The 15,296-nt window shown below is 42.0% G+C and overlaps 1 protein-coding gene across 1 annotated transcript in view; it reads right to left on the reverse strand.

Moving 5' to 3' along the window:
* Positions 1 to 15,296, reverse strand: part of LOC144773862 (sodium/hydrogen exchanger 4-like) — a 513,028-nt gene that overhangs the window by 57,366 nt on the left and 440,366 nt on the right. Inside the window, exon 11 of the mRNA XM_078658947.1 lies at positions 10,452 to 10,521. Coding sequence (XP_078515073.1) covers positions 10,452 to 10,521 — 70 coding nt within the window. The remainder of the gene's footprint in view (positions 1 to 10,451; positions 10,522 to 15,296) is intronic.

Genomic DNA, 15,296 nt, shown 5'->3' on the forward strand with positions numbered 1-15,296 from the left:
TTAAAATAATACGTAGGGCTGATCTGTGGTCCCTAACTCCTAGTTCCCTACAAACAGGTTTCAACCATTTTGCTCTAGCCTGTTTGTATGCAATACATGCAAACAAAAAATGGCCAAGAGATTCTTTCGGACATGAACAACCTGGGCATTTTAAGTCAGACTCCCTCCTGTCCTTCCACCCTTCCTTGAATGTGTTGAGGGGGAGGGTGCCGTATCTTAATTTCAGAAACAAGGTTCTATCACGGGGAGTCTGAATAAAGTCCCAAAATTGCTCTAACTTCCTGAAGGGCTTATGTTCAAGGAAGTTATTCGTCAGGGGACCCCATTTTGGGTTCTTTAGTTCCTTTGCCTCAACCCAATCCCAATAAAGTTTTTTAACGGTTTGTTTTGAAGGGGGGGTTTGAGAGGACCAAGATTCACCCAGACCTATAGATACCACCAACTTCTTTAAATTGTTAAGCCATTTGATTTTGTTGGCTACATTCAGACTAATTAGCTCATCCAACACTAAAGCATAATTAACTAGTTCGGGGGTCCTTCTAAGGCGCACCCAAAATAACAAAGGGCGAATTTGAACTACATCAGAGATCGATCTATGGCCCATGTCAAAGAATAATGGTTTCAAAGGGGTCGAAGAAGGCAGCGAGACTATGTCTCTTATAAACTTGTTTTCAGCCACTACCAATGCTTTAGTGTTCTCCGCACCCCAAAGTTCAGAGCCATATACTGCCGATGCTAGAGCTTTCCCCTCATAAACTGGCAGGGCAGGGGCTATAGGTCATATTACTGCTATTTCCTTTTTGAGGAGGGCTGACATCACCACTGTTACCTGATAAGAGTTGTGGTTCCTCACCTGAGTCGGATCCTATACTAGGTTGAAGTAGCCACCTTTTATGATGTCCCCCCTGGCATCTTTCAGTTGTTCTTTGCATAGAAGTATAAAAAGGTATCTTAGCGGAGTTGGGTACATATATGCTTAGTAGTGTTAAGAGAGTACCCACCCTTTGGAGATGCAGCTTAATGAAACACTTTTTCTGACCTATGTGGGATTTGCACAAAATGGCTACTCATCTTTTTCTCATGGTAGAGTTTCAGTATTGGTGAGGGTTTCTTGGGTGTTGCATGCGTAAGTCATCCTTCATGAGAAGATGCGTTTCCTGCAAGAAGATTATGGGCTCATGTCAGGAAAGGTATCTCCATGTGGGTGTTTATTATGGGAGTTGAACCCTCATGCGTTTATGGAAAGGAGTAGTTTAAAAGAGTGTGGGTCTCCCATCTTCAAGACTAAAATCGGACATGTGCGGCCACAAGGAGTTCCTCACCTGTACACCCTGGACCTTCCTGCCTTTGAACCTCCCACTGAGCAAAGCGAACCATGACAATAACAGGAAAGGGGTAAACAAATGCCCAACAAGGCTAAGTTCAACATCCCCAATTGACTCATGTGGGGGTTGAACCCATACCAACCATCCGGAGGGGTGGCGCTCATAAGGTGAGTATGTTGTGTGGGGGGAAAGTGGTCCTCAGGAAGTTGTGAAGAAACAAGAAGATAGAGAATGAGATCACAGAGCATAAAGAGTACAATATTGTCCCACAGCCACTGCTCCACTTCACGATCTTATACATAGCCCAAATCAGAAATGCTACAGTGCAGCAAAACCAAGCTGCTTAAGAGTAAGTTGGGATTATTCTGGCTGTGGGGATTGATTACAATGTTTAAGGTTCTGACTTCATGTTTTTGTAGTTGAGAAATTACACCGAGCATGTTCGCGGAGTGCTTGAAGCATTATTGTTGGAGTTCACCTAAAGGAGCAGTATGCATAATTCATTCTTTATCGTTGAAGAAGTGTAACCAGGTAAGTATATTCAGGGTGTTCTTGATGTAGGATGTGCTTAACATTGTTCTGTGTGCCCGACTAATCCATAGAGGGGTGTGTCTGGCTGACCTCTAATCGTCTGGAGCAGTTCCTGAATAAAGCTTGTAATGTTAGCCCCCTCTGCTCCGTGTTGTATTCCCCAAATGTGAATGTTATTACACTGGCTCCTATTTTCAAGATCTTCTTGTTTCACATGTAGGTTGATTTGTTGGTCTTTCAGAGTTCGTATCCATTGTCAGAGCATCTCTTGTTCTCTCAGCAGAGTGTCCAGAGAATGAGCAATGTCATCCACTCTGTTGCCCAATTCAGTGACTTATTTGTGAACTTTGTGGATTCAGGATCCAAATTCTGTTTTGAGAGAGGTGATCTTGGAGTGTATTTCCCTAAGGAAGCTGTACATGTACTGCTCAGGGATGTGCTACTCAGAAAGGAATTTGCATCGGTTCTACTGGCAAGCACCTTAGGCCCTCTTCCAAGGGTGCAGGACTGGAGTGGCACCACTTGGCAGGGTAGACTCACAGGTGGCAGAGTCCAGGTGCAGATGCACAGTTGTCCCTGAGAACTACAGATCAGGAGGGCAGCCAATTAGCCTTTGGAGGCACTCTGGGCTCTTGGTTCAAGAGATGTAGGTTCAGTCCTTCTCACCTAGGCAAGAAGGCAGCAGGCAGCAGGTGAGCATGGCATGGCAGCAGCTCCTTGAGAGCAGCAGTCCAACAAAGTAGCATTCCCTTCAGCAGGACAGTAGTCATTCTTCATGGCAGAGTATCCACAGGTTCAGAAGTGAACTGGAGAGTTAGTTCCTGAGGTCTGCTTTTTATACCCTGTTGCCCTGATTCTGGAAGGAGGGAAACATTTCTATACAGTGCCTTTGTAGTGCATGGGTTTCCGTACCTCCCCTCCTCTGACTCCAAGCTGGCTGAAGTGACAATGCAGAGACTTTAGGCCATTTGTGTGAAGACAGAACACAACCTATTCAAGTGTGAGGCTTGGCATAGATCCTCCCTCCCATCCTGCCAGTGTTAGCCCCACTGGTCACAACTCAGCTCCCATTGTGTGTGACCTTCTAGGAGGAATACACAAAACCCAGCTCCTAACTACACCCAGTCATGTGATCAGAGACAGGCTTCAGGCACCAAATGTCTAAGGCAGGAAAATCCCAACTTCCTAAAAGGGGCCTTTTCAGGCTTGTAATTAAAAATCTGACTTGAGTTAGGATTTTAAATTAGGATTCCAGAGACACCAAGCATGACCAGTTATCTCTTCCCATTCGGAAATTACACATATAAAATGTAAAAGAGCAACTCCAATGTTATACTATGTGAGAGATAGGCCTTGCAGCAGTGATAAACATATTTATGAGCTTTCACTACTAGGACAAGTAAACTTAAAAGTATATGTCTTACCTTTTACATATATTGCACCATACCCTCTGTGCTGTCCAGGGCCTACCCTATGGATGGTGTATATGTATTGAAGAGGAAGGTTTGGGCCTGGCAAAAGTTTTTTTTCCCAGGTTGAAATGGCAGTTTAAACTGCACACACAGGCTCTGCAGTGGCATGCTGTAGACATGTTTAAAGGGCTGCTTAAGTGAGCGGCACAATCAGTGCTGCAGCCCCACTGGTATATTAGCAAACAACAAGGGGTTGGCTCTATTCAGTAAGGCTGAGCCCTCAATATAATAAACACAACAAAGATGCCAATACTGAAGCAAAAAATTAATCACTATCTTTCAGTGTGCTTCCTTAACCTGAAACCAGATTCAAGCAAGGGAAATTGACTCTTCAATAGCTTTTTATTTTAAAGTTACTTTTGTGCATTTAGCAAAATCAATACATAGTACAATAGCACTCATTTTTAAATACAAATAAATAATAGAATTACTACGCATACATTCAAACAATCATTCAAGAAACCACACATATCACAGACGACCAGTAACAATTCATTCATTTAAACCACAGAAAAGGAAAATTAATAAATAGTAACAAAAGAAAGAAGAAAAGAACAGAAAAGCCGAAGCCTACAAAAATTTTTCAAACAAAGTACAAAATCAATAAAAAACTGTACATTCCTATGTGTCAAAGTATTTGCTTTCTCATTCATTAACACTTGTATTGTCCGGTAATGTACATGAGACTGGATCCCAGGTTGGATTTTTTGAAACACCTGGATATCCAAGTAGACTGAGGTGGCTGGGCCTACGCGTTTCGAATCCCTTCTGAAGTCGCAAGAGGGATTCTCATCAGGGCCAGTGAAAAGAATCGGGTTCAAGGTGGGAGCGGTCGCTTTACAATGAAAGAGGGAGTGGACCTTTGAGTGTCCTGGCCTTAAAGAGTTCTGTTGACGTGCCTCTTGGCTGTCGGGTGGATTGGGCTGTGTTTCTTGGGTGTTAACTTGCCGCTATACGTGGTGCCGGTTATAATCGTTTAAGTAGCGTCTGCCATCTCTTGTTCTTAAATTTTTGAATGTAACACCAGAGTAGGCGTGTAAAAACAGGCTGTGAGGTCTATCGCGTCTGCTTCTTAGAGATTCCAGGTCTCACAGCGGTCCTTGATTACTTTAATACCTTAGGCAAGCAGCAGTCGAGTTCGAAGGCGGCGTTCCTTGGGGCGCTGATTACTCGCGCATGCGCGTCTCACTGTCGGGATTCAGCATAACGCAGCCCCACTGGTAGCATCAGGCCCTGGATACATACAGTATCACTTTACTAAGAACATATAATATAAATAAATTAAATATGCCAATTAGGCCAACGCGGCCATGCTTAGATGAGAGAGCAAATGCCTTTTGGCTCTGGTTAGCATTGGTACAGGGCTCAGAGTCCTAAGTCCAGCAAAAACAAGGTCAGAAAAATGGAGGACGATGTCAAAATGTTGGGGGGAAGACCACCCTAAGACTGACAGGTATAACACCCTTGATGAGTTGCGTCCCCAAATGTCAGCTACAAAGCTGTCCTTCTGCTTTTTCCCTTGACCATATTGCTGCCAGTATCAGTGCAAAAGGTCTAGTGATTCAGGGGCGAGGGTGTCAGGGTTCACCATGAGGGGCTCATTTCTTGACATTGGTCCTCTTACAGTGCAGGTCAGGGCTTCAGCAGAGCCGAGGCATCACACAGCAGACATTGCAGGGAACTGGAGGGCTTGAGTTCAAGCAAAAAGTCTATCTAGAGAAAGGAGATTCATCATGCCCCTCAAACCAAAGACAAACCCGTGGGCATAGTAGCCATGCCAGAATGATGTGTGTATGCCCTTTTGACCAGCAATCAGCGGCTGAGAGGATAGGCTTGACAGTATGAAGGGTGTTGTTGTGTGTTATGAGCAGTGATGGGTCTCAGGGCCCTTTCAAAGCACCTACGTTGTCCCAGGGGGATTTCAACAGAGGCTTAGTTGGATCCTTCCAGCGTTAATCATCGGACCACACAGACTCTGGTGTACTTACGGGCTCATGAGGAGGTGAGGGTAGTGGGGTATATGTGTAGTGCTAGTCCCCACTGACATGGACACACTACACATGAGTTAAAGCTTTACCCCTTGATGCATTGTGTTTTTCTCCTGGGGGGTGCAAGCACTTGCTTCCATGCCCCATGCTGATGACACCACGGGCCAATGGCACGGGTGAGTAGTGGTATGAGGGTTCCATCTTGCATAGTGCTAAGCTGGAATGTGTGTAGTGTTGGGCTACCAAGGGCCCCTCCCACTAATTCTGTTGGTGAGCAGGGCCTTGGTCAGGTCAAGTGTGTCTCGCCATCAAAGGTGGTCTTCAAAGGTGGTCTGGCTAGCCAGGCGCCAATCCACAGGCAGGGTCCCTGGGGTCTTGATGTTACTCCTCAGTTCCGGTCACACCAAAGAGCTTAGAGTGCTGTGAGGTGCTGCTTTGCCCGGCTTCAAACCTCTAAGCGGCCTGTTGCAGGTTGGGCAGGCTCCGCGGAGCAAAGTAGCAAAATGGCAACCGGGGCATCTCTGCCCTCTCGGCCGTGGCTGCTGTACACGGGATTCACCAAGATCCCCACTCTTGTGGTGGGATAATGTACCCGCAAGGTCGGGTGGGCCCCCGGATGTCTGAGCTGCCCCAAAAGGTGAGCAGTGCCCGATTTGGGGTGTTACATATAGCAGGAAGGTTGGTGTGGACAGACCTGGGGATCCTGAGTCCTAATCCATTCGCGGGTAGGCCACATCCCCCATTAGCAATTTTTTTCTGTGTCCTCCAGTTCAGAAATGCAGCTTTTGACTTTTGTGACTATTGCTACTACCTTTCTAAGATATTGGTGCAAGAAAGCCACATCAGATCCACCTCAACAGCCTTTATTACTTGTTGTAAACAAGATGACTGGATCATGTGAATGATAATATCCATGAAGGAGGAGGAACCTACCTGCCTATCTCCTGAGCCATCCAGTACAAATGTGCCTGCTAACATCACTCTGGTTGTTGTTTTGTGTTTGGCAATTCTGTTGAGTTTCCCTTGTTGAGGCAGGAGGCCCTTTTTGTCTTTAGCCATGATCTAAGCTGTGAACTATATTTTTAGTCTTGGTCTCAATCACCAAGCTCGGGAAATAGTGGGCCTCCAAGAGAGCCATTACTACAGTTCTCCTGCATGTGGTAAATGGGAATGGGTACATCTTCCAACTGATACATGCAGTTCTCCTATATTATATATATCAGACTCTTAAACATAGCTTCTTATATTGATTGCATGAATGGGAGGAGGGAATCATACAACCCAGGACCACAAAGCATTCAGCGGTAATGCAGCCAACACATCCATACTTAGCCAGGGTGCCACCACTAGGTCGCACAAGACCACAGTCTCTTCCATCAAGATCTGTCCATTGCCAGGTGGCAGTCTCTACTCTCCATGCCCTCTGCAGGTGATAGGTAAAGCAGGGAGTGGCTCAGACTGCCAGGGGGTCAGAGCCCCAATCATGGCCCTCCGTCTACACATGCTTGTGCACTCTCAGGCCTCTGCTGCCATTTTGCTGAGAGCTGCGGGCTCTCATACCTGGTCACACACAGCACCATAGTCTCTCTTCATTCCACTAAAGGAAGCGAGGAAGGGGGTCCACCATGGCCAATTGCCCAACTTCCCCAACCCATTGCTTCAGTTAACGGAATACAATCTCCTGCAGCACTCTAAGCCTGACTGCCAATGCATTTGTTGCCCACACCCCAATAAATTTAGACAAAGGAGATAACTGGGCTCCGAGATCTTTTCAAACAGTATCCCATCAAGTACATCAGTTGATGCATTGACTTTGGTAACCAAGTAGCATAAGACATTATCCTCAGCTGGTACTTCCTTTACCCCTCCTAATAATAAAGAAAACTTATTAAGCAAAATGATTTTCTAAGAAGTCAATTAGCCAGAGAATAAAAGGCGTATGCAGTGAATAGAAAAGGCATAAACACTCCAAACATTGTCTTTTCACGCAGACTGTGAAGGAAGGGTGCACATAAACATTTACAAAGCAAAGACCGATTTTTTTGGTTCCAACACTAACCAGGACAAAACTAGACGAAAAATAACTCTCCAATCTGCTCATATAAGATATGGAACAACCTAAAGAAAAAACATCAAATTCTAACAGCTGCTCTGAAATGTCCAAAATTCACTCTGAAACAAATACAGCAAACAGGCTGTCACGACAAATAAATTAAATGACCATCTCTAACGGTAAAAATTCAGCATAAATATAAAACTAGATGACCAAAATGTGAACTCATCACCCTATAAGGTCTCTCTATAAGGCAATCACCAACCCAAAATCTTGAGCACAAATACAAAAACGTTTCTTTACCACACAAAAAATGGTCTAAAGCTGAACACATCCTGGCTTTTCATTGTTGTTGCAATTCTTGCGAAGGGTACTGTTCATATCTCCATAAACACCAGACAAGATAAGCCACTTTTGAAAAAAATAACTGGTAGTTCCCCTGCATACCCAATTAAAGAACTACCACCAGTCTGACCATACGTAGGCAAATTACAGAAAAACGGTGAAGCTAACAAAAAAGAAAAACAAACTAGCATACAGTGCCATGAAAGGTCACCTCCATTGTGGTGTCAGGCCAATCCATAGCACAGAAACAGCATCCTTGCAGATAGTTGATAATGCTTTCTGTTTCTTAGACTGCAAAGATCTGTCTCTTTGACATATTGGATCTCTCTGAGAACATAGATCTCACCATTAACCATAATGATGGCATACTACAAGTGTTCATACTCATTCCGTTGCTGCTCTACTTATGCATGGAACAAACCTTAGTACTGACTGCTACCCATATGCTGGAGATACTCAGCTCTACCTTAAAATTAAATTTTGTGAAATTGTATATTTTTTAACATTTTCAGAATTCAATCAAATACTGAATTTCTAAAGACAAACTCAGTCCCAACTATGACAAGGCAGACTTTTTGCTGATATCACACTATGAGAACAACACAATGACTCAGCCCTATCTAACATACCTAACTCCTCTAGGACTCTCACACCTTCTTTAGAGTTTGGGTGGATAAAGGGCATCTGGCAAAAGTGGCATATTTCCAGTCTGTCATGTTAAGAAGTGCATTGATATCAATGGCACACTAAATGCATCAAACAAGACATTCACCACTTTTTGGAGAATGCCCTACACCTACATACTCTAAATGAGTACTACATCTGGATGACCATATCAAGAATATTGGGAAAGAGGCCAACATCAAATATGGATGTTAAGAAAACTGAAACAATTCATCACAAAGAAGGTCCTTAACATGTTAAGGATTTGATCCTCAATACAGTTTATTACAGAAACAAACTCCTAATTGGTCTTCGATTGAGACAGACATCAGACAAAGTAGTCTTTCAGTCTAAAAGCCCTGAAACAATAGACCCTTAAACAAGCTTTCACCACAGCCAACCTTAACACAATCAGTGCTGCAGCAATTCCCCCTCTGTGCTGCTTCTGATTTATTCCCATTATTCATGACGAGCTGAGCTCGTGATGAGCATCGAAGGGGTTAAACTCTGAAATTCTCTACAGCCCTTCGTGGGGAAAGTTCCAATGTCCCCAGTTTATGGTCTGAAATTGTCAAACCATTAAAGTATTTTTGGAAACCAAACTTTGTACTAATAGCTTAGTTTGTAACATTCTGATTTGGAGTGGGTCTTAATCTGTCTTACCTCATGAATAGTAATGAGGTAGGTCACAAATTGTGACTTACTCTGATTGGTGGTCATCACAGGATGGTGGCCTACCAAGGTTAGACTCCACCCATGTCTGTGATCATCTTTTAATATTCTTTTTATTTTAAATGCTGCCCCTTCCCAATAAAGGAAATAGGGCTTCATTTTAAAATGTTTTCTTTCTTTAAACGTTTGTTTCAGAGTTTCCTACTCTCCAAAGCATTTATTTGTATTCCTTCACAAAGAGGCAGGGGTCACACGTGGCCCCCTTCCCTTTTATGAATGGCTTACCTTCCCAACTCAGGAGTCTGTCATTTTTCAATGTTTGGCAGCAGGATTTCAGTTGGAAAAAATATAGATATGTATCATATCGATTTGGTATTTGGAGGGAATGCTTACAACACACCCTTTTCAAATAGCGAATCTTTGAGGGGTTGCAGTCCCATTTTAGGAGAGGTAAATGTTTACTGACTCCTATAATGTGATTGTTATATAGCAAAAGCCTAATTTGCTGTTACAAAATACGAATCAGAGTGTTCTCCAACATAAAATAGGTCTGTCCCTATGGCAAGAACTCTGAACAAATATAGAGAAGTACACATAAACATGTCAATGAAAGAAGTCTGTATGTGGTAAAAATAAGTATCTTAACCACGCCTGACACAATAGCACCCTGTAAGATGTATAGAATTATGGGCATTACTTCATAAACTGGACAATGGATTGTGATCTACTTTGTTCTTAAAAATCTGTACATTTTTCAAAAAACGATTTACTGTCTCAGTTCAATGCAGTATGAATCCATGGCCTTTTCTCAGTACTTGATAATGTTTAGTATTATTCCTTTGCCGTCCGTTTGTTAAAGTCGATCAAATCTCTTGATTTTTCTTCAATGTAACTATAACTAAGATGTGTAAAGAGATCCGAGACCTTAAGATCTGATCCACATTACATACATTTATGCAATAACATTTTTAAAGAACCTAAGGAAATTTTTAGATCGAATTTGTCTGGCTTGAAGATAAATGCAAATGTACTTTCGTGAGGCACTGCTTTTTCCTTTCCCAGCAGCAGGTAAAAAGATTCTTAGAAAATTATTTCAGAAAAAAACATTCTGTTAAACAAAGGATTTCGAAGGATTTCAATTTGAGTTACAAAAGAAATAAAGGCATGAAGGATGACCCTGTTAATCAGAATGGTTTAACAAATACATAGACGACTACGGCGATCTAGAACAAATCAATGTCAGTCACTTGCAAACATTTCCTGTTGCTACGGTGTTGAGAAGGACAAGCAAATACAGCGCGGTTTCCATATCCAACACAGATATGGAGACGAGCAGCGTGCAGCATGAAAGACAAACACACCCACAAGCAATACACACAGCAGTCATTATTACTTAACATACCCTTTGCCGGATTTGATAGAGGTTGTGGGTGAGTAGGTCTCTCATTGATTCTTCTTCTTCTGGTGAGAGCCTTTTAACTTTCTGATGTCTATAACTCCTGCAAATGCAGCAGAAAAGCAAATATTAGCACACTGTCTCTGGACTGAATTGAAAATTGACTTTTATTGATGTCGAAAAAAAGAGCCAAAGCCGAGTGAGAAGTGTCAGTGGAAAGAGAAACGACACCTACTACTGCTAAAAAAGGACTACTACCACTACTTAAAAATAATACTAATATAAGCATTATTATTAAGGCTTCCAGTTTTCCGTTTTCACAGATTTTTACAGATAAAATATAGACAGAAAACAGTCTATTGCCTGTCTGTATTTATTTTTAAGTGCGGAAAAATACAGAAAATGGTACTTGTTGTAAGTGACTATCGTTGTTTTTCTTCATGAATTCCAGACTAACTGCTAAGCAGAGAGGTACCATGGGGATTTAGAAAACAGGATAAGATTTCCTTAAATACAGACATATGTTAGCAGATATTTGTATATAAATGCTAATTTTTACCTGTCGTTATAGTTGTTTATTATATTTGGAAGTTTAATTTACTAAAACGAGACAGGCACCAAAGTATGAGTGCATTTTTATCAGTTAAATAAATGTGGAAATATGCCATTCTACGACTCCTTTTATTCTCACAACATAAAATAAATATGGATAAATACCAATAAAATGTCCCAAAAATAAATATGAATAAATATAGATGGAAATGTTACACAAATAAATACCATAAAACCTGGAGCCTTAATTATTATTAACTACTGACATTACCAATTCTTCGACTACTTCGATAACAACTACCAGGAGTAATAAGAAAGAGAAAAAAAAGAACTATCGAAAGTGTTAAACTATAAAAGGAAAAAACATAAAAATACTAAACACAATTATATCAATGCTACTACTACGATTTACTACTGCTAGAAATGTGTAAGATTCCTGATAAAGGGCTGATTTCTCAGAGTGTATTTCTGTGTGACAATAACCAGTCACAAAGCTTGGTAAAGAATTAAGTCTGTTTGAAACACTGTTTCGTCTTCTAAATGTTGGCAGCAAATGAATTACCTCCGTATTGAAGCATAAAGGATATGACACCAAAATCAAAATCAAAATATCATGATTAGAAATATACTTATGCAATTTAGTCTGCCACTGGTTGGATTAAAAAAAGGCCAAGCCAGCTCTTACAATGAAATTAGATAACATAGATGAGTTTTTGTGACAACAACAGTTTCAATTATTTTAACCTGGGCTCAATCCTTGGTAGCTCTAACACAGAGAAGACAGGCTCGATTTAGAAAAAGTGTGTAAAGAATAATCAGTGTTGAAAAGTATTAAGGGTTAAACAGTCAAAGCACCAACACAATAAAAACCCCACACCTATTTCTAATTATCCTAAAAACTTGAATATGGATATTGACACAAAGGCATTAAAATCGAACCAGAGATAGGAGTTTTTCCAAGTTTCAGGGGGAAAAGCACCAAGAAAATCTAAAGTGCCAATCAGATGTCACCATTCACAGTTGAGCGGAACCACAGTAAGCTGTGAATAAGCGGAGGTCGGATACACCAAGCAGGAAATCCTGGTCAACGTTTTAATATTCTGACTTAGTATTCTCTTTGAAGGTTGAAATCCTCCAGTGGGGCAAGGCCTGCAGGCTGCATCCATTGATGTCCACTCAAAATCAGATGCCCATTGACAGAGGTCACACTAAAGCAATTTGTTTTTGCAGGAAAAGTTCATATTAGGAAAATACTAATTTTATGCCCAGCAAAGAATACTCACAAGCCATATACTTTTAATGCCTTCACCTAGTCAAGATTTCTAGATTAGGAATTCGGGCCTGATTTTGACTTTTCCTGGCAGCCCACTATCCATCAGATTGGCAGTGAACATTATGTCCCCTAGCCTAGCCGGACTCCACCTGTCATATTTAGAGATCATCGCCAAGCTAGAAGTGATCACTGTGCCTTCTGAGGAAGTGCTATCACTGTTGAACCTCTGTAGGCACTGCAAGTTTGGGGCATGGTTTATATCTTTTAGGTATCGTCAACCAAACATTTGTTGTTTTTTACAACAAAGTCTCAAAACAAAAAAACTAATAACCCCCACACCCTAAGATTTTTCTTCCAGAGTGTGGGTTCCAATTTTCTCTTTTTCTTTCTGGCACAACCAGGATTTTCTTGGCAGTTATGGACTAAAAAAATCATCAGACCATCTGTTATATGTAGTGCAGGTGGTGAAATGTCCTTGTATTCCAATGCACTCTTCTCCATCAGGCCAACTGAGTAAGCTTTCCAACAGCACAGCCAGTGGGAGCACTGCAGTTGTAACGATATTGGTCTGTCCACTGCTAAATAATCATTTTAGTGGACAAGGTACTCCGCCATCCTGCCACATTTGTGATGGAGTATTCTATCCGCCAAACTCTAAATTTGGGCCCCAACAACAGAGAGTAGTCCTTTCGAGAAAGTGGAGGATATTAGCCTCGCAATTTCAAGGGGCCTCCGTTTGGCAAATCTAGAGTTATCTTCCAACCCTGCTGATAACTCTTAATATTGATTGGAACCGCCGCCATGGACAATGTGGCCAAATGGCTAGAGCGTCGAACTCAAATCTGGGCACTCAGCATCCTGTGATTCTTAGCCTCTCTCCGTGGCTAACAAAATGAATGTGTCTGTAAAGCAAGACGTGCTCATGTAAAACCCTCTGATACCCAGGACCGTAGCCACAGGTGGGCTGAACGGGACCCGGACAGCCTATATTTATGTCTGGCCCCCCTAAAATATTTGTCTCAGGTTTGTTGAGCTTTGTTTTCTCTTTAATCATGGTAACTTTTTTCTGTGAGCATTAGCCCAACACCTGGGTCAGTGGTCTGAGAGGCCGCAGCACTGCTCGTATTTGAATGTGGTAGTGAGTGAGCAGTGTGGGGACTATCTGTCGACCACTGCCCGGGCTGGGTCACACCCAGGGCAGGGTCCTCCTTGCTGTCTCTCTCGGAAATAATATTGTCTCGGAAAGTTAGCAGTAGGTGCAGAGTGAGGCCAGACAAGCGCCATGGAGTCGCATCACTGCTAAACTTGAGAATTTGTTTTTCAGTCCAGCAATTGCAGTCGGCTGGATGAAAAAGGGAACACTGACAGACACACATGCATTTTCAGTGTGTAGGCAGCACAACTATGAAAGCTGAAATATATGAATCACGACCAAGCAGAGAATGCTCCATTGAGTGGTATGCCTGGCTCTTTCCTACAGCACGGCGGATGCTTGTACTTTGAATGGCCACCGTACAGCTGGTGAACTGCAGGTGAGTCTGGCGACAATGGGTCCAACTGTCACATTTTCTGAATGTAGTTTTGTGACCTTTTTATTAAACCCCCGATGTACATTTCTATGCCTGGTGTGTGACATTTTGATTATTCAAGGGTATGTAGTTTTGTGTTAAATAAATTGAAACTTTATAAGTATCAACATTCAGTTCAAGAGTGAATATATTATCTGCTCACACTTTTCATACAAAAACGGATGTCATGTTGGGACTGCTGCAGTAGCCCTATTACAGATTGATGTTTATTTTATTCTTTGAGGTTGTGACACTTATTTATGTGCAACAATAAAAAGTTTGTTCTAAGCAGACACACATCGGGATCTATTTTAAAACCTATGTATCCAAATAGTAGGATATCTACTTCTTTTGTGTCAGGTCTGAAAAGAGCATCCAGTCCTATTTGTTCATATAGGGACGCTAAAACGAAAACTGAAAATCTAGATCGCAGACATCTACATTTTCTATTGGCTTTCAATCATAAACCTGTAGGCTGGCTCCTACCACCAGAGAGCTGATAACTTGACATACTCTCATTCAAGCCCCTGTTTCTCTCTCGAGTGGGGTATGCTAGCATTGCTGCATCCAGCATGTGCACTGTTTGTGTCGATGCCCTATGCACACTCTCAGCTTCAAAGCCAGTAGAGCCTAAGCCAGTTTCAGCCTAAGGTTCTCCAACACCACCCTCTCTACTGGTGTGTAAGACAGACTGTGGGGGGCACAGCAAGTGTGAGATTGTATGTCTCTGTACCTGGTCGGGGGAGTGTGTAAGTCTGTGTTTGCAAATGCGTATGTCTGTGTTTGCAAGTGTGCAAGTGTGAGTTCATGTTTCTGCTTTGGCTAAATGGGCTTTTATGCACTGATAGCTTGTGGTAATTACATTATATGTTGTCATTGGTTTTAGTATTGCACCTGAGAAGAAATTTTCGTCAAATACCGGGGCTTTTATGTGCTGATAGGAGAAATGGGAAAACTGAGAGATTGTGTATAGTGATAATAACATAATGCCATAGAGAATGATCAGAGAGTCATGCTTCCTTTTGTCATTCACAGTCATCTGCAGCTTACAAATTCGTATTACGGCTGGGCAGACTCGGTCTTCCATCTTTCCAAAGTTGATAAATTTGTTAATAGTCACATCATACAATTCTTTAAAATAATATTTATATAGTCTTGTCCGCGTATGTTTTGGCCCTACAATTGGGAGTCTTTGGAAGACGGGCCTGATTGATTAGAGTGGGGTTTGCTAAAAAAACTTGTCTTCGCTGTTTGCTACTGGCACAGATAGTGTAGCCTTCAGTGAGAAGCTGCCACTCAAATTTCCAGTTACAACACATGTATACTTTCAACAAGCTGACAAACATTTCTTGTGACAGAATTAGAATGAGTCCCCACATTAAACTATTGGCCCAAGGCCCACAAAAGCTTCTGATAGGCCTGCATGAGGAATACCAAGCATTCCTATTCAGGGGACTC

This window comes from Lissotriton helveticus, chromosome 8 (assembly GCF_964261635.1).
Source record: "Lissotriton helveticus chromosome 8, aLisHel1.1, whole genome shotgun sequence".
NCBI lineage: Eukaryota > Metazoa > Chordata > Amphibia > Caudata > Salamandridae > Lissotriton > Lissotriton helveticus.